Below are 20,313 nucleotides of genomic sequence, written 5' to 3'. Positions count from 1 at the left end.
TATTATCTACAAATCCTTATTCCACGATAAAAGGCATTAGGACAGTTGCCTACTTATATGATATTCTAGTGACTAGGTGATATAAAAAACATTACAAAGTTACCCAAGAAGAAGTGATGGCGTAAAGCCTCGAGCCCGAGCTTTTCAGGCGGAAAGCAAGCACTCTACTATCTTAGTAACTGAGAACTTTCAACGCTGCATGCTATCTACTGTGACATAGAAAATACATGTAGCTGATATCACATTGTTGGCAGCCCTCCTTAACTTTAACAAGCTTGTTCTAATCATATTGAGAAAAAATGTGGCTTGCAGCTAGCTAACGATAAGGCCACTTTCCTTAAAAGTAAATTTTTCTTGAGCCAGGAGAAATTTGAGAAATAAACTTGAGCATTTTGATATTCACAGGTCTTGTTTCGGTTGTCCTAACATATTTCTGGTCTATAAGCTGTAAAACAGAAATAACAAGTCTAAATTTAATGAAAATACATTAGGCACGCTAGTATAAATACTTATTTTTCGATATTTGAAGATTCTTGTATGCAAATATGAAGTAAATAGTAGCATGGTTAATCACGCTTCATCTATTTCCTCAAACTAACCTCGTTGCGCTCCAGCGTGGTTTGATATAAGTAACATTTCATCCATACGATAACATACTTTTGAGATTGAATACGTGCAGATACACACTTTGGTTCTGACTGCTTAGTGACGTTAACGATAAAACTAGTTAAAACTTAGCTTATGATCTCCCTTTCTCTAAGTATAACTTATTATAAGGAGAAACTCTTAGATTAGGAGCCAACAAATAATCAATGTTAGTGATTACAGCGCACAAATTCTCTTCTACGTACCCTTGGTTAGACTAGGGTGGATTATTAGTACACCCATGGAGTGTTAGTCCTGGGCTCTATGTATATCCTGAAAGAGTTACGTAAGGCTATATCATCCTCAGGGGTCTCGAGTGTCTTAAACACAGCTTTAGTAATCTACTCAGATACTTTGCCCAAGGAGCACCGTCGCTATCCCTTGTATCTTTATTATTTAGTCACTTTCTCACTCTTGGGTCGTGCGCGTCGTGGTTAGTACCAGTGGCCGTGAGAGTTTTAACAAGAAGTAAAACAAATAGAAGGATATAAAAAGGAGGATATAATAAGGAACGCCCCCTGGTAAGCTGACGTTTCTTTTTGAGATATTTCCCTAAGTTGATTGTTAAAGCATATGTGGTCATATATTTCTGTACCAAAATAATACAAAATATTCTGTGTTTTGTACCAGATCAGTTTCTTATAAACTTAAGATAGAAGGATATAAAAAGGAGGATATAATAAGGAACGCCCCCTGGTAAGCTGACGTTTCTTTTTGAGATATTTCCCTAAGTTGATTGTTAAAGCATATGTGGTCATATATTTCTGTACCAAAATGATACAAAATATTCTGTGTTTTGTACCAGATCAGTTTCTTATGAACTTAAGATATTAAAAACTCAAGTATCTTCAAAAATATATAAGACTGAAGATTTAAAAGTCTGGGGTAACACTTAGGATACTTTTTATTTTATAGATTAGTACACATAATAGCCTACTGGATGAGATTCGTCTTTAAATATCAGTTTTGGTCACTTAAAATAAAAAAAACAGTATAATATAGCTGTTTAATAGGAGTAGAAAATAAGTTGAAGTTTGAAAATTTAGTTAAGTTTAAGTTTTTTCTAACTAAACAAGATTTGATACTGACTAAGGCTGCCATAATAAAGGTGCTGTTATTTTGAAGTTTTGTTGATTAACAAGTCCATTTTAAATTCAAGATAACAATACAACAGAAAAACTAGGGGAATCCACTAAAGGCTCATTTTCTTTATCTGAAAGTGGTTAAACTTAATTTAAAGGTTTTCTGAAAATCTTTTCTTAAAACTTTTGGCAGAATCAGGAGTTACATGAAATTCAAGCGAGAGTTTTCTATAACCTTAAGTCAGCTAATGGCTTATTCATCTGAAAAAATACTAGTTTAAAATCCTTTATTTCGTGCGACACTAATATTTTACGCAGGTCTGTTTAAAGTCTGACTATCCGAGTGTAACGGTAAAGGCACTCAAGAGGGCTATGTTACCATTTTTATGAGATCAATTACTATGACAGGTCGTTTACAGTTTGTAAAAGATAAATTTTAAATGAAACTAAAGGTTGGTGATGTATTACTGATTGAAAGGAAGACAAATTTTTCAAGATTAAAAAAACTTCCTTGTAATTATTGAGCAGATAAGTTGTTAAATTATTTTTATTGCAAAAGAGAGAACTAATTAAAGATTATTCATATTTTGTAAAGAATAATTTAACGATTCAATATTTAATGTATTCGTCTTTTTATTTAAAATCGCTCTGTATGTTGACTTTTTTTCCTAATCATATAATAGATAAAAACGTATTTTTAGTATTAATAAATTCTAATTTCTTATTTTGTTGTTCTCTTCATCGATAAGAGAAGATAATTTCTAATTGACATTTTTAATTGAATTCAAGTTTTAACTTATGATAAATATGCAACTGTACACGGTTAACTGTGAATATGCTTTTAGAAAATACAAAAGGTAACTTTTCATGTAATTCTTCAAAAAAAATTTGTGTATAGTATTTAGCTGACAGTAATAAGCTACAAAGTCTGCCGTTTACTTACACACCAATCAAAGGCCAGAATACTTAGTCAGGCACACTAAATATAAGCATACAACTGTGTCAGCAATTGGCCTATGTGGTCAAAGTGAAGTGATCAAGATTGAAAGTTTGCAACAAAGCACAAAGTTTTTGTATCGAAAAAGTTTTTAATTTATTACTTTTTGTTGATTTGATGTGTGTGCACTATAACAGTATTTATCTTTCAATACGCGTAATATCAGATACATTCAAAATTTTTAATACGGTGAGTTTTTGTTGAAAATTAAGAAAAAAATGGTTCTCTTTCTCCCCCTTGTTTTCCCCTAAAATGTCCCTGTTTCTTATTTGTTGATCCTAAATCTAAGTCTGCTCAGAAAAATACAGACAACTAGGTAATAAGTTCATTAGAAGAACACGGATATGTTATCGTCAAAAGCCTAAAACGTAAAACGTCAAAATGTAGAGTTCTCTACGAACTGAGGCCTTAAAGTAAGAAATTTTGATGACGAAGAACTTGTATTTTTCTTTGTACCTCATCTTTCACCCTTCTACAAATTCCTTCAGTTATTTTGGGCATACAACAACTTACGATAGTTATTTATATGCATCAAATGCAGATAAACTGATAAAAAATATAAGATTATTCTTGCATTGTGTGATAGCCTGTAAAATAAATATAAAAAATTTTATTTTTTTTCAACTGTTGTGATCTTGAAAATTCTAACCTAAAAGTGCTTGTGCTCACTGACAACCACAATGAAAATCCTTAAAAAAAGAGATCAAGGCAACAAGAAAAAGTCAGATGTCAAAAGTGTCCAGATTAAAAGTAATCAAAAAAAAAAAAAAAAGACGATCTTATGGTTTGAAATTGGAGGAATTTCAGTCTGTTTTTGATGCATTAAATGCAGGTGATTTATTTATAAACGTTTTTTAGGCTCATTGTTTTCCTATGAAAACTCTTCACCGAATCAAAAATAGCACAGAAGATTATAAAAGAGGACCAAGTTCTACACTCACATATGTTGAGGAGAAAGAAATTGAAAATTGAACATTGCACAGGGCAGCCACAGGTGTTCCTGCTACAAGTAAAGAGATAATCGATGAAGTTGAAGAAGATGTAACACTAATCGGAAGAGGCAATCTAATTGTATGTGATAGGCTTGGTCGTCACTGGCTAGAGGCATTTCGAAGACGTCATCCAAATGTTGTTTACAGAACTGCTAAACCTTTAGAGTTTATAAGAGTAAATGTCACTGAAGAGGATTTGAGGTTCTGGTTGACTTAAATAATAGAATCATAGAATCTGCTAAATATTTATCCTCCAAGAATTTTTAATTGTGACAAAACCAGCATGTAGCTAAATGGTAAGCCTAATCAGGTTTTAGCCAAAAAAGGTACAAGAAATGTGTACCAGTGCACTGATAGTAGTGATCGAGAGAACCATTCAGTTCTCATAATACTGAGAGCACTTGTGCTCCTCCGTATATTTTGTATGAATATAAGAACAAAGCCTGAAGCCATAACACAAAACATACATAAGGGTTGGGGTGTTGGACTCTCTGAAAATGGATTCATGACAAGTGATACATTTTATGAATGTGTAACAAATGTGTTTTATCGTTGGTTTATTGACATGCAAATAGAGTTTCCAGGGGTATTCTTTTGCGATGGACATGCATTACATGCAAATATCCCCTTGATATCATTTTGCTGGGAAAAAAAAAATTGAAATTATTTTTCTCTATCCTCACTCAACACGCATTATGCAGCCACTGGATCTTTCATTTCTTGGCCCATTTAAACGTAAAGTATGGAAGGATACAAGAAGTTGAATTATTTATACTGGAACTCAGAACTTTGAAAGCAATTCATAGTCAATTATGAATCAAGGATATGGGTTGGTAATCAAAATATGACTTGATTATTCAGATTTTTGCTAATGGATAAAGGTTTTGAAGGAATTGACATTAATGGTAGGCAAAATGTGAATGTGTAACAATTAATTTTTGTAGTTATTGTGCATCAATTTTCTTTGGACAGAAGTTTTATGTACTTGTCTTGCCTAACTATGCTTCGTATTAAACTAACAATTTTAGTGTCATTTTTTTTTTTGTACAGTGGCTTCATGTGTATGACCTGCTCAACTTTTTTTTACGATTAAACTAATATAAACGTTTACCCTACCTAATCTATATGTTAATATAAGTCAACCTAGAATTTTGAGTTAAAAAAAAGCAAATGTAAAAGTTATTCCATTGGCACCAAAAGTATTGAATATGAATTGCGAAAAACAGCCACAAACACTGTCACAGCTCATCAACTCCATCGATGGGACTGATGGTAACAGCTCACAACCGAAACAACCAGTATCCATTGATGATTCACATATTATCATTGAAGAACTTAGATAATTTGTTGTTTTATGATATAAAATCGATAAATACGTACTTCACAACACTCCAGACACATATTTACTTTAGAAACTGTAAATGTAATTGATGATAATAAAATTTTTGAACCAGTTGAATCGGTTATTTTAAGCGAAGTGTATGTAGATTAGTTATATGAAACTACAAATCTTGCATTTTTTATAATGAAATCTATTAGTAATGAAGCACTTGCTCCGATAATTTTATCAATCAACAAAAAAGTAAAACTGTGAGAGTCCATAACTGGGTGAGTGTTTTATTTTTACTTTTCGAATTTTCAAATCGTAAGAACCTTTTCAAAAACTATTTGCAATTGTTATTTTTCACAGAAATCTCTCCAAAAGATGTCTTAAAAGAAGTATTTGCATTACTCAAGAAAGGTTTATCGGGAAAGAAAAAAAAATTCAAAGCTACTACCACGAGTAAGGCCAAAAATTTAGCTCTGTAACATTAGACGAATATAGATAGAAAAGTCTCTGAAAGAAAGGGAAGAGAAACAAAAGCAGCAGAAAATATGAAAAAAAGAAAAGAGCCTATGATTGAAAAAAGACGTTTGGCTGCCGAAGAAAAATGACTTTTAAAAGAGCATAAAGAAGTTTTGGCTGTTAAAAAAAAACAATCAACGATCAATTTAATTGTTTCTAAGAAAACAGAAAGATAAAGAAAGAAAAACAATAAATGGAGTTATTTAATCTAAGTGATAAATTATAGCTAAAAGGCTATGTAATTACTACTGGCATGTCTTTGTACTCCATCAAATAAAATAATTTTAATACTTTTTTTAACAATGGTAATAACTGTATACTTCATGTTTTATACATATATTACATATTTGCCAGCCTAATTATGCATTGACAATAAAAATGTTCATTATTAGACGTTCATTAAATTAAGACATAAAATTTGAATGCTTGTACATCAGCAAGTTCATGTTTATTTAAAATGGACATTTTTCACTTAATAACCTTTTTCAATTATTTAAGAAATTTTCCATACAATTTTGTACATGTAACTATGGTTTCTTGTTCTTCATACATTGGAGTAAAAAAAAGGTAGTTATTTTTTGTTCAACCCTTATGCATTAACTCGTTTTAATATGCATCAGTATTAACAACACTCGAAAAAAAAGATCGTTAATTGGGACGTTTACCTTATCTGCTGAATGTCATATCTAGTACAATTGAATCATGAAATGCAATCCTATGGGTGGCAAAGTTAAAAAACTTTCTGGAACATGTCCATCAATGATAAATAATAAAGTCAGTCTTTACCATGATAGTGCACATGAATTACATGCAGAGCTTTTAAGAGCCTAACAGTAATTTTATACTTTGAGAGCTAGAAATTCTTTCACTTCATGAATATTTTGAGCCTTCCGTTACTTTTTTTTAACTTCCATAATCTTCTTGCAGACTTCACATTAAAAAAAAACATAAAAATTCATATCTTAAGCTGTCTTATAAATTATTTAGAATGACATTTAAATGGTATTGACGACAGGGAGATTTGCCATGTTTTTTGTGAAAATCTTAAAGATCTCTTGAAAAAATGTTTAAAACTGTATTTCTTACCCTGGATCTGGTGGCTGTGCCTTACATAATAAAATACGACAGTAAAGTAAGATCCCCCACTCTGCTACCCAATTTCTCGTGCAACAGATATGAGAGCCAGTGAGATAGGACGAATGAATAAGGGAGTGAAGGAGGCAGGCCAGCAGGGCAAACCAAAGCTAGCTCAGAACCGACGAAAAGCGAGTGAGGGGCGAAAGAGGAAGAGAGAAAGCTGTTTACTAAGGTGCTACTGTGCAGTAGGTATGTCTGTACAACTTAAGATCAGAAGCAAACTTTATGCTGACATGGGTCACCTGCACAAGGCATGTACATATATAGTGCACATGTACTGTGTGTGTATGGTATAGGTATAGAACAGTCATAGTCAGTGAGTTGGCTAAGTCTGCTGATCAGCTAAACAGCAACAAAATCTACACAGTTTTTTGTTACTCATTGTTTATTCTTATTTTTCAACTTTTTTTCAATTTTCATAACGTCAAGTCAAGAATGCATAGTGTATAAACTTTGGAACTGGGAAGTGGGAAAGTTAATAACAGTGACTATAATTTAAATAAATATTTAAGTAAGTAAATATTAAATATTATATTTCGTACATTTGTCACCTTTAATATTAAATGTGAACAAGCATGTTATACGTATGGATTAAATACACATCTCTAAATCAAAAACCGTATGTTGAAAAACTTGATGAAAAAATTTTTCTCAAAATTAATCTCATAAATAAATACATTTAATGTATATTATTGTCATTATTTATGCGGATTTTCCGAAGAGAAGTTAAAAATTCAAATATAAAAAAAAGTAACTTACTTCTTTTTAAAATACACACTTACTTGTACAGTATAGAGGATCTAAATAAATTTTAGCTCAGAGTACTGCTTAAGTAACTTCACAGTTTGAATAGCAGCAAATATTAGTTTCTTTCACAGTTAGAACGACAAACTGGAGATGACATACGAAAAACAGAATTATAAATTAATTATATAATTATTAAACGAGGCTTCATAACCATTCTCAACAATTGTTACCAAAAGTAGAGGCTCTGGTGTCTTTAATATGATCACTATCAGTTATTGGATTGTGTATCAAGCGTATGAAGCAAAGACTTATTGCACAATAAGTATAGTTCATTAAAATAAGTAGTAGCTTAGTTTTTTGGTAGTAAGTAGGACTTGACTAGACTCAGAATAATTTTAGATAATTTCAATTGTTACAAGAAGAAAGTTTTTAAGCATTTTTTAGTTGAGATTTTATTAATAAAGCTACTGCTCCTTATATTAATAATGCCTTCGAAAATGATAATAATGTTAATTCTAAAAACAATTCGAGTGGGTGGCAATAAAAAAAATTAAAAACATAGAATGTAGGGTTGGAAATTTTGGTACATATCGCAGTTTGTTACTCTAGAGTGAACCGAATAACACGAGACATGATAAAAAAAAAATAACCAACTAAGAGCTAAAAAAGTTTTAAAAAGTTTTTACTCTTACAAATGCTGTCTAATTTATTAAATTTTGTTTAACGCAACCTTGGAAAAATGAAAACGGAAGTTGTATGTATATGTTTAGTCAGTAATTATCTAAAAGATTTAGAAAAATCATTAACTACCATAATAACAAAGGTTAGTTTAATTAAGGGCATTTAGTTCATTGGTCGGAATTTTTGTTGTATCGATTACCACACTTTGGTGAATTTTTATGATGTAATGAAAAAAAGTCATTTTTACGTACAATAACGAGAAGACCGGCCAAGCTAATAATATTAAGAATATAAGGAGCTAAAATTTATTGCTATTTATGGTAAATTCAAACTTTTCTCAAAAATTTTCAGCAAGACTTTAAAAATAATGAAAAAAACCTTGGTATTTTTATAATCTTTGTAAGTATACAATTTAAAAAATGAACTTACTTGACATGTACAAGTTTGTAGATTATATGTTGCTATTAATCATAACCTTAGTTTTTAGACTGACTCTAGATTTATAATATTTATGACAAAATCCACGCTCATCTTATTTAAGAAGTCTTTCTTGAGTTTCAGATTATTTCGTACACTACTTTCTGAAAAAAATCATACTTTATATCATAGCTACTATAGTTCTACTTAACGACTGCGAAATACAACTTTAATTTATGAAATTCGCAATGAAACATAATTAATTTTCAGCTTAACCAATTTCTTTGAACACCTGTTCAGTAGATCTTTTCAGTGTTTTACAAAAAAATAACTTTCCTAACGAATTAACAATAAAAAGTGATTCAAGTGCGGTAATCAGTAAGTTAGAAACATCTTGTATAACAATGTTTGAAAGATGAAAGATGGAACTTTGTTTTTGAATCTCAATGTATACAATAAATATGAGAAAAGCTGCATTTGTATTTTATTTACGATATTCTGAATAAATTTCTGGTCATTCGAAGCACTACTCTTCGAGAAAAGTTGCATTTCAGACTTTTCACGTCGCAGACTATTGCGCATAGTAGTAGGGCACAAAGAAAGATTGAAACAATTCTGCAAGTTGAAGTACTGCAAATTTCTTATTTATCTGTATTGAGCACACACACTTACTGGAGAAGCTGACGATATACGTAGCCCATAGATAATGTCAAAAAAATAGTCCGGAGTCATAAGTCTCAAGTTTTAAGGAGATATTTATAGTCCAAAAACTTTTGCTTTTATTTCATCTTTATCCATACTCAGTAGGTAAACAGAGCAGGGACTAGGCCCAGTCCCTGCACAGGTACTAGGCCACCTCACCTATACAGGTACTAGGCCACTCCTGTACAGGTACTGGGCCACCCCACCCATGCAGGCCACCACACGTTGGCCTAGCTTAAGATCTATCGATCTATAGTAGTAGTTGGGCTACCGGATTGCAGCCTAACAGTGCTCTGATGTACTGACTGTATTTAAATGAGCGCACGTTTTGAAATAAAATTTAAAAATTTTTTTTAAGATTTGAAATTTATTTTTATTTCGAAATAAAAAATTTTCCCCTTACTTGGATTTGAACCTTGCTCCCCAGGGTGATAGTAAGGTACGCTACTGACTGTTCCATTGGATTGTTTGATACTCACTATATAAATACAGATATGTTTGGTCCCGCACTGTCTTATTGATATAAAGTGTCGATGTCTTTAGGATAACTTGAAGATGACTGAAGAATCATCTGGCATTGCCTTAAAGATGACTTGCAAATAACTTAAAAATGACGTTTTAGTTATCTTAAAAGTGACTTAAGAACAACTTAAACGTGCCTTTTATTCTGTTTACTCCCACAAGATGATTTAGAAGCACGCTTGATAAGAGCCCCAACCAAACGCTCTTATCTGTGAGATACAACCATCAAATCTTACCTCTCCAAAAGAAGCGTAGCCAAATATTTTAGTTCGTCCATTAAAAAAATCTAGTCATAAATAGATTGATTAAAAAGCAATGGTTACATCCATTTCATGGACTTAGGAAAATGTGGGAGAAAATTTTTGTACAGTCTAACGTTATGATGTGCACAGTTTGCTTTGTACTCCCCATTATGATGAGGGCAGACAGTGGCTAGTTTTATTTTATCAATTGGAAGATAGCCCAAATCTGTAATATCATGAACCTTAAATTTAAATCGCTCCAACTATTGTTTTCTCAATGAGCCAAATACATGCACTTTTCTGGCATTGTGTAGGTGTTCTCGAAGAATTTTTCCTATAGTATTGTATGAAAAATTTCCCGACCCTCATGGTATACCATGAAAACAGCGTTTCAGCCATAAGTTTTCTCTTGTGTATTCGTTTGAGAATCGTTGCCATAGAAACGGCTTTTTAGAGAGAAATACTATAGGTTCATCGTATAAATGGAGTGAAAGTATAGCTAGTTCCTTAATGACTAATTCATCGACAGGCTGTTTAAAGACTTGCATATCAACTATGTAATCCATTGATTGCTCATTACCTTCTCACTATCATATTTTTGAAAACTTTCCTCCTCCCCAATCTTTATTTCTTATTGCTTTTTTCTGATTTTTTTTTCCTCTGTTCAGTCGACTTTACATACCTGTCAATGAACTTTTCACCCTCTTTGTATTTTCTATCGTACTCTTTCTTCTCTGCACTCTGACCTTGCCCCATGACGGTTAATAAATGAATGATGATTATAGCAGAATTATGCATCAGCCTTCATAGCTTTACCCCCACCACTATATGTAATCCATTAATCACAATCGCTTATAACCTTCACGTTGAGGAAATGATGATTTATAAGTTAAAAACTTTTCTGTTAAATTCTTCAACCAAGATTTTTTTTCATCATTATCCTTGGTTAAAAGTTTTTGATATTTTACGTCGTTAGTGAATTTGCTTTCAGTTGGCTTATGCGACATGTCAATAAATGTCTTTTAAAAAATAAATTTTTTTAAAATAATTCACACTTCTAATTTTTCTCCTTTGATTTTTCTTCCGCCCATTTCTCTGCGTGTCTTTTCTCAAATTTGCCCACTCCTCTTGTCGTCGTTTATTATCTTCTTCTTTGCTCTGCTGACCTTTCTCCATGATGGTTGAAAGACAAATGATGTTAGCAGATCTATGCATGAGCTTTTATAGCTTTATATGAGTTTCTTAACGTCTCCACTCATTGGACTGTATTAAACAATAAGATCGTGTAGAATTAGGCAGTAGGCTGATGTATTGTCGGGAAAATTAGCGTGAGATTCAAATACTAAACGCACATCTACTGAAGCATTTTTAAAGAGTCACTTTGCTTGGAGAAATCAATCACAATCAAAGGCGCGACGTTCAGAAAATCATATCTTTTTAACAAAGGTGCGGGGGATTTACCATAATATGAATTTTGAAAATAAGCATACATGTCATACAACAGTGCATACTGATTGTTTGTCATATCAAGATTGAGATCACCATGGGGATAATATTGTGAATTTAAATAGAGTCTCGCATTTCTTATGTTACAGTGATAGAACTTGCTAGCACTAGCAGCTCTCTAATTCTTTCGGTTTGTTTGAAAAGCCAGTATAACATAACGTGGCTTTCCCAATTGATTGGACGTCTTGACTGTCCAGATATGCTTAGATGTGGTGGGCAAGAGTGGATATTTATAGAGCTCCCAAGTACGGAAGCTCATAGATATCAATTTGTCTTTTTGCAAATAATGGAGCAGACGAATTTTATGAGAATCTGACATCACTACATGGGGCATAAGCCATTCGAGCTTCAGTATTACTATTTACAACTCTTCCCAAGTCAGTTGTTTATTAGCATTTGCAGCAGGAATAGCACCTTGAACAACTGAATTTAACTCATTCCTCGATCTCGTTAGTATAAGTTCATGTTTCACATTGACCACAATCTTACGATAATCTTCAGCAAAACCTAAAATCATACTGAGGGGAATCAAGACATTAAAGCAGCTGTCCTTTATTAGACTCAAAGCGTGAGTTTCCTTCCGAACTCCATTCTGACTCAATACGTCTTGATCTGGACTGAGTGTTAACCAATTCCTCATGATATCTGTTAGACCCATATTTTTACACTTATCTATCTCAATAGCATTTGTCTCATAACTAATTTCTTTAAATAGGTGAGAGATGGCGTTATTTACTAGCTCAGTATTCGTAGTTGCTGTATTTCCATCTGCTTTAACTAATTTTTCATAAATGTATAACGAGCTGCAAGATGGTAGTACACATAGATCCTGATGTTGAATTGATATATGGATTTCATCACTGTTACCATGAGTTGCGGAGGCATATGGCTGATGAGCATGAATCTCATAGTGTGCTATAGATTCATCAAAGGTGACAGAAGACAGAATGCTTAGAATTTCTTCCATGTTTTACGCAACAACACAAGAATATGCAAGTTAGTTTTCACCACGGCCTTTTATTGTTAATCCTAAACTTTTCAGAAACCAAATGTTTTGACGTGTCAGTTGTCTTTGACGTGTTGACAGCTTGACTGTTCATTGTCAGTTGACTGCTGAATCACATGTTGAGCTACTTATGTAGCTTTTATTCTTGTATACGATCCCTATTATAATAAAGGTTTTATATGTAACCTCACGGTTATGACTTCTCCACGAAAGTTTACTAAATTACCGTCCTGATCGACAAAGCGTAGTTGTATGTAGTCAATGACGCGTCCAATAATTGGTGTATAGATAATTTGTGATGGTACTTTGATGATTTTATAACCTGGTGGTACAGCTGGAAAAAATTCGTGAACGGTATGAACTTTTTCTCCGTTTATATAGGCCCCAGTAGTAATATTACACTCAACTCTCAGTGCGATAACTTTGAGAATAGCCACAGGTAAATCTGAGCTGTGGGTAGTGCTATCTTCAAGAACACGTTCAGTGAAACTCAAGAGATGGGCTATAGAATCTTTTGGTCTAAAATCAATTGTATGAGTACAAGTAATTCCGCTACGGAGTGTATTATTGTTGGGTTTGATATCAATAGCTATATCGTTAGGCTGTAATGCGTCAACTAAAAATGACTCGATATCTCGAATTTCGTAGCTGCCAGTTGGAAAAACGACTACTTAATCAGCCACGTAAAATTTTTTACTAGCAACGTCAATATTTGGAATCAAATTGAATGTTAGGAGTTCTACTAAGCAAAAATCGTCGCTATGTTTCGATGATAATTTGATAAGTGGAAAACATTGTGCTTTCAATACAGAAGAAGTTCCAGACAAACTTAGTGTCAATGTTTCTTCCATGACTTCTCAAAAGCAAATGAATGATTTTGCGCTATGACATAACCTTACATACTTTTTGAGAGAAATTTTAAGCAAATTGACCACAGTTGTGAGAATCATAATCTTGATATTTTACGTGGTTATACTTGATATTGCCAACTCCCAAATATAGCATTAAATCTATGGGTGATTGTAGATCACCAAAACTGTCAAAATAGACAACATCATTACCGCGTTTTTGATACGCCACCCAGTGTGTTCCAGGACCATCTTTATCATCAAGATTAACTATAGCAGTTTCGCGATAACAAGGTCCATCAACAGGTAAGTCATTTCGCATAAATGCTCCTCGAAAATTTGGGATTTTTAGCTTTTTAGCATATTTTAATAAATCAACATTCGTCAGAGCTATAGCGGGTAGTTTTACTTCAAGCTTTTCTTTTTTTTTAAAAACCTTTTCCAGCATGTGGCTTCAAGTACACACCTAATCCAGTTTTATATGGTTGAAATCTTAGACCTTTCCCAAGTGCAATGGCCTCCATAGTTGTATTTTGTCTTTGGCTTTCTTGAAGTTGCTGTTTATCAGCCTGACTTGCACTTATACTTTCTAATATTCCAACTACACCATTAGCTAGTGCACCGGTTGCACTCAAACTACCAAATAAGAGTATTAGAGATAGAGCACCACCAGTTCGAGCAGGGAGAGGTAAGATACGTGGTATTTTTACACTTTTCTTACCATTTGCTTTCGTAACTGCATAACGTGGCCTCTTTAAAGCTGAAGTAATAACCTTGTGTGCATCTTTGCTATTTATTTTCCGTGATGCAACCTTAATAACTGTACTTAAAGCAGTGCATGGTTTCTTTCTATTACTTTTCACACCCATACCTAATTTACTTTTAAGCTTCATAGTACTTACAATAGCTAGAGCAGCTACTTTTTCACCAATAATCGAATCTCCGGCCTTGACTCTTTGCCAAGCTTTTTCGGCTAATACTCTATCTGCTGAATTTCTAGTCTCGATGTTTCCTCGATTCTGAGAATAGGCTATATCGTGTTCCTTGCACGCTGTGTCTTTGACAAGTTTAGTGGCAGGACCGCAGTACTTGTAGCCTGGTATGTGTAATTCTACAGGTAAAGTATTCATAACCCTATTGAAAAGACCAGGTCCTCTTGCGCGATAAATGATCATCACTCTTCAGTAGTTTAATCACGACTGAGCACCTTTGTCTAAAAGCATTGTATTTATAAGGTATAAAAGCATTGCGCATTCAATTATTACATCAGTCGTTTTCTAGCCATCATACTGTGCAGACATACAGTTCAAAAAGCAAACTATAAAATTGCAAGTTCCAAACTTTGATGCTGTTGTGAAACAGGAAAAGCGTTCGAATCGACGTGGTGAATTACTCCCAGACAATATTCGAGCCGTATTCTGGTGTCCATCCAATTGAGGTAAGACAAACAGTCTACGAGCACTAATAGTAGACCCCAATAGATTAAGGTTTGAAAACGTCTACTTGTACTCAAAGTTGCTTAATCAGCCAAAGTATAAGTTTTTGAAAGAGCTGCTGGAGCCCATAGATGACATACAATTTTTTGCATTCAATGAACATGAAGCAGTAGTATCCCCAGATAATGCACTACCCAACTATATCATGATTTTTGACGACATCGCTTGGGAAAAGCAGCATAATGTAAGAGCTTTCTACTGTATAGGAAGACACAAAAATGTAGACTGTTTCTATCTATGCTAGTCATACGCCCAAGTACCAAAACACCTTGTGAGAGCAATGTTAATCTTTTAGCTCTATTTCGTCAAGATAAGCTGAATTTGAAACATGTGTATGACGATCATGTGAGCTCTGACTTGTTGTATACCCAGTTCAAAAATCTCTGCACAAACTGTTGGAATGATGATAAATATGGTTTCGTTGTCATCGATAAGGATAAAAAAATGAGCAGTGGTCGACATCACGAAGGTTTTGATAATTTTTCTATAAATATAGGTTGCACATAGTGTACTACATTCAGTCTACTTTGATACGTTGAAGCATCAACATGTACAAGGGAGAAAAAGATGTTCCTAATCAGCTAGTGAAGGCCAGAGAAGCCGTCAAAAAGAGGTATCAATTATTGAAATTTGGAAAAGATAAGGTTGAAAAAGTTCTCAATATGACGTTTAAACCTATTACTAATCCTCTTCGGAAAATTATCACTAAAACGAGGACAAAAAAAAATGATGTTTGAGTCTGCTGTTAGTCAAAGCGATGAAGATGATAATGAAATGAACGTTACCATTCAACCTCTTGACAATGTGTATTTACAAATAGTTGTTGAAAATAAAAGAGATTTATTAGATTTGGTTTATAGAGTACAAAAAAAAGGTGGATCATGCAAGCTTAGTAATTCAACGATAAACTTTGAAAATAATCAAATTCAGATGGGTGAGTTAAGCTTTTCAATGAGTGATGGGTTGATGGAGCTACTGGTAAAAAAACCATCCTGATAGATCTCGCATGACCAAAGATGATTTGGAGGAATATTACTTGCTTTTGAATCCTTCAAGTGCCCCTAGAAGGGACTACAACAAAAATAGACCTATTAAAACGCACAATAGTAATAAATTTAATAAAATCATAGCTCCAACGTTTGATTTAATTGCTAGCAAAAAAGGTGGATTATTGTTACCTCATTACGAAATAAAATATGAATAATGCTTAATTTCATGCCTACATTATAAGAGGTTTAATTATGTATACATTCAGATGAAAGGTACATAACCCAGTTACAAGAAAATCATCATCGTCTTTTTACTTTTGCTACGATCGTTGCAAAACAAGCTTGTTAGCTTGAGTAGCCTACATCTTGGATCATATGCTATCTCTGTGGCTATCTTGACCTCTTAGCCTGATTCACAGTGAGAAAGCATAAAAAATCTGGACCTTAGTTTTTTAGTTTAATACTATTTGATTGCACAGCTATCATTATTAGGACGTTGAACAATATTATTACATATGTGATCGTAATTGAACGAGCAACACAACTGGTGACAAGGATGATTTGGAACGAGAGTTAGATATCGCAAGAAAATAGTTTAGTAAAAAAAAAGTGCTGGTTAAAAATGTATGAAAATATTGAAGTACACGAATATGACAGCAATGAAAATTAAAAACTTTAAAAAAATTACCAGCATATAAGAAGCCCTTTACACATCAACAATGTACAGTCTATTGTCAATTAACGAAGGACGAATTACATTATAAAAGATTCGCGATTTAAGAAAAAAAAAAGAAAAAGATCTCTGAACCACACAAAAGAAGAAAAAGAAGAGGAAGAAGAGAAATACGATGAACAGCAAGTAAGCACACATAACATCATTGATTCAAACTAAACAGATCATCAAGCACAAGAAACGAAAGGTACAGATGAGCAAATATATCATTTACAAATACCACACGTTAAAGAATGGCTAATTTAGAATTTCGTAGAAATAATGGTAGTTGGAAAGAATACATCGAGCGTCTAGAATTACACTTCATCGCAAATGGTATCAACACAGACACTTAAAAAACAGCGATTTTACTAATAGAAAATTGTGTAAATATTTATAAGCTTGTAAGAGTCGTATGTGCACGAACCAAGCCTAAAGACAAGAAATTTGATGAAATTGTAAAAATCGTGAATGATCAGCTTTGTCGGCAAAAACATTTAACAATGGAGAGATACAGTTTCTGGCAAGCTAAGTATAATCTAGGCAAATCTGTTAGTGACTTTGTTGCTTGGCTTGAATTACTTTCATTTTACTACAGTTTGAGCAATAGTTTAAATGACTGACGAAAAGGTTAACTAGTTTGTGGAATAGCAGATCACGTAAACAAATATAGCACTTTTTGGCAAAACAGATCTTAGTTACATTTAAGTATTAAACATTGCAACGACTACAGAGGCAGCTGTATACAATGCAGTGAATGCAAGATAAAAGGAAGTTAATACATCACTATAGTACCTGGATAGAGCAAATTAGCAGCAAGAATTAGGCAGCAGCTTTCAAACAAAGAGGAAAACAGGTTACTTTGAAGCAAGCAATAAATCCGTCAATCTAGAAAGAGATAATCACTTTTGTTTTTTTTGCGGCATTATAAGCAAGCTTAAACTACATAAGTATAATTTTAGAGATAAGGTTCGCAATCATTGTGTTGAAAAGGGAAATTTTAAAAAGGTATGCGTAATTAAACATGACAAAGATAACTCACTTAAACAAAATAGGCTTGAAAGCAAAGCAAAACTATAAAAAATACATGCACAAATAAAAGCTTTATAGAAGCATAAATGAAACCGAGAATTAAGATGATATTATTTCGTCCAGTAGTAACTTTCGTTTAATTATTGAAATTGCAAAAATTGCGAGTAAAAAGTTATTGCAGAGTCTTGATATGCAAAAGTTATTATGCATGATGTTCAAACAAGACTGAAAGTTTATATTGATACATGCGTCACAGCTATGTCAGAAAACAAAAAAAATTCCTTCATAAACGTCCCACTCATGAAAAGCAAATTCAACTTGTTTTGGCTAAAAACCGTTACACCCAATAGGAAAACCAATTTTTTGCGGGTTAAAAGTGGCTAGTGGCATTTAACTTGCAGGGGTAGTACTAATAAAGAATACAAAAAAATACTAATAAAAATGTATACATGCCTCGAAAAAGCAGATTTAATCGTTAATATGAACAGTTGTGACTTTTTTTAAGACTAAATAGAAATATTAGGCTACGTAACAAAAAAAAAGATTACTACTAAGTCAATTAAAATTAAAAGCACTAAGAACCATCTATACCACAAAATGTTAAACAGTAAAAAGTTTTTTTAGCACGTATTAAACTTTATTAAGCTTATATGTATGTGGTAATAGGTATGTGTTCATTGCTACTGCAGATTTTTACTCGATTGTAGAAACATAGGACATCAAACCAATTAAAAACCATCCAACGTTATATTTGATAGTACTATCAAAAGCCGCTCAGAATTCTTCAAGCTCAATACTCATAAGTTCGTTGAAAAGCGTTAATTTGATCAAACGAGATTCAAACGAAGAAATGGCACACATCATTTTTATAGGGATAAAACAGGGTACGCAAAAGATCCAACTAAAAATTCGAATCATAACACTAAAGTGACGATAGTAAAATAGTTACCTCTGGTTATGTACACAATTAAATTAAAAGACGGCTTTGTAACTAAGCGTCATGTTAACTTAATTATCAAGACAAGTATTAATTTTATTTCAAAAAGGGAGACGCGAGTGCAGAAGTTGACAATGATACAAATAGTAAAAGTGAAAATTCAGAAAAAAGTGAGCTTAAGAAACCACCAACTAAATACAAACTAAAGAGAGAGGAGTTATAGTATACGAGATAACAGTTGAGCGAGCAACATAGCGGTGCGTGTACCAGATTCATCAGTGTATTGTACGTATGTGCATGAGTGCTAAGCGATTGCGTGCTCTAAGCGAGCGAACAAACCAGAGCCTGTCTTATTATGAGATAAGAAAGATTTCTGGCAAGCTTGTATCTCGTACGACTGTTAAATAAACTGTTATAAACTTACTTTTAGTGTTACGTTATTAAACTTGACTTTTACTTTGATTAACTACACCACAGATATTATCTAACGTCACGATTCAACCAAGTAATTACATAACATAGAGCAACTCTTTTCTTTTGTAATATTTTTTTTTCATGTTACATTGATGATCCTTACGCTTTTTTTCCTGGAAGGATAAAATACGTCACTTTTACATTCAAAACTGTTAAACTATAAGTCTTACTATTTTTACTGGATTACTTTAAATTTTGTTTAATAGAAAAAAACTACTCATAATGACTGTATAAATGTTGCATCGATTACCTTTAAGATATGTTAACATTTATATTATACTACTATTGTTCTTAGAACTAGAACCCATCTGTATTTTTATTCCACATTTTATTAGTATATTGCTTATAAACATTTCGTAGTTGAGACACAAAAGTTAGAAAAAGTTAGATTGCCTTTTAAAATTCTAGATTATGCAACATACACTAAATTTCAAAAAGACACAAGGAAATATGACATGCTTTTAATTATTCTATTAAATAAGAAGTCGTGAACTAAAACATATATTACAGCTGTTTTATAACTAAAGTTGTACGACTGCTTATTCTGAGAACTTATTGACTAACCCAAACTAAGATCTAGATAATTTATACAAAGACAACAATGCCAATTTGCTATTAGGATACTAAAAAAGTATTGTTTTGTCATGACAATAATTTTTGTTAACAGCCTGTAGCTTATTTCAAAAAGGAGTTGCAACAATTCTGGGACATTCAAACAAAGTAAATAATATGTTTATCAAAAGTATGAGTGATGCAGTGGAAATACCATTTATTATTGCACAATGGGATCCTTATCCAGAAAGAGGAAGATTCATAAATTTATATCCACTGAGTGACTCTATGTTTATGGTAAAAAGATCTGATTGTTCTTTTACACTTTTTGTTACAGATATACTTAAATGTAATAACTAACAATTTTTTAAAGATATTTTATACATTGATTCAAGAAATGAACTGGAAAAGTTTTACCCTTGTGTATGACAGTACAGATAGTTTGATTCGTTTGAGTATGCCATTAATGAAATGGAATTCTTTAAGCTTTCCTGTTACATATCGACGAATTAACATTCAAACTGATTTTAGGTAAGTCAAAGACATATTTTCAATTGAAAGTTTCTTCGTTTTTGAAATAAAATAGTGATATAGTTATAAGTATCATCTTAGACTAAAAACAGTAATCGTAGATAATATATTAGGCATTGTACAATAATAATTCTAAAAAACAATAATTTTTCACTAATGATTGTTGTCTGAAATCGTACGTCCTAAAAAATCATGTATGAAAAGAAAGAAGAAATGTGCT

General features: G+C 32.6%; 1 protein-coding gene across 1 annotated transcript in view; it reads left to right on the top strand.

Annotated features, from left to right (window-relative positions):
- LOC106639240 (glutamate receptor ionotropic, kainate 2) overlaps positions 1 to 20,313 on the top strand; it is a 1,100,929-nt gene that overhangs the window by 163,716 nt on the left and 916,900 nt on the right. Inside the window, exons 2-3 of the mRNA XM_089592472.1 lie at positions 19,678 to 19,859; positions 19,936 to 20,093. Coding sequence (XP_089448598.1) covers positions 19,678 to 19,859; positions 19,936 to 20,093 — 340 coding nt within the window. The remainder of the gene's footprint in view (positions 1 to 19,677; positions 19,860 to 19,935; positions 20,094 to 20,313) is intronic.

The sequence above is a fragment of the Copidosoma floridanum genome, unplaced genomic scaffold (genome assembly GCF_036245765.1).
Source record: "Copidosoma floridanum isolate Cflo_tuat_1 unplaced genomic scaffold, Cflo_Japanese_pri ptg000017l, whole genome shotgun sequence".
In the NCBI taxonomy this organism is placed as follows: domain Eukaryota; kingdom Metazoa; phylum Arthropoda; class Insecta; order Hymenoptera; family Encyrtidae; genus Copidosoma; species Copidosoma floridanum.
Note: the sequence above shows the minus strand (reverse complement) of the source record. Positions and strands in the feature narration are given on the sequence as shown.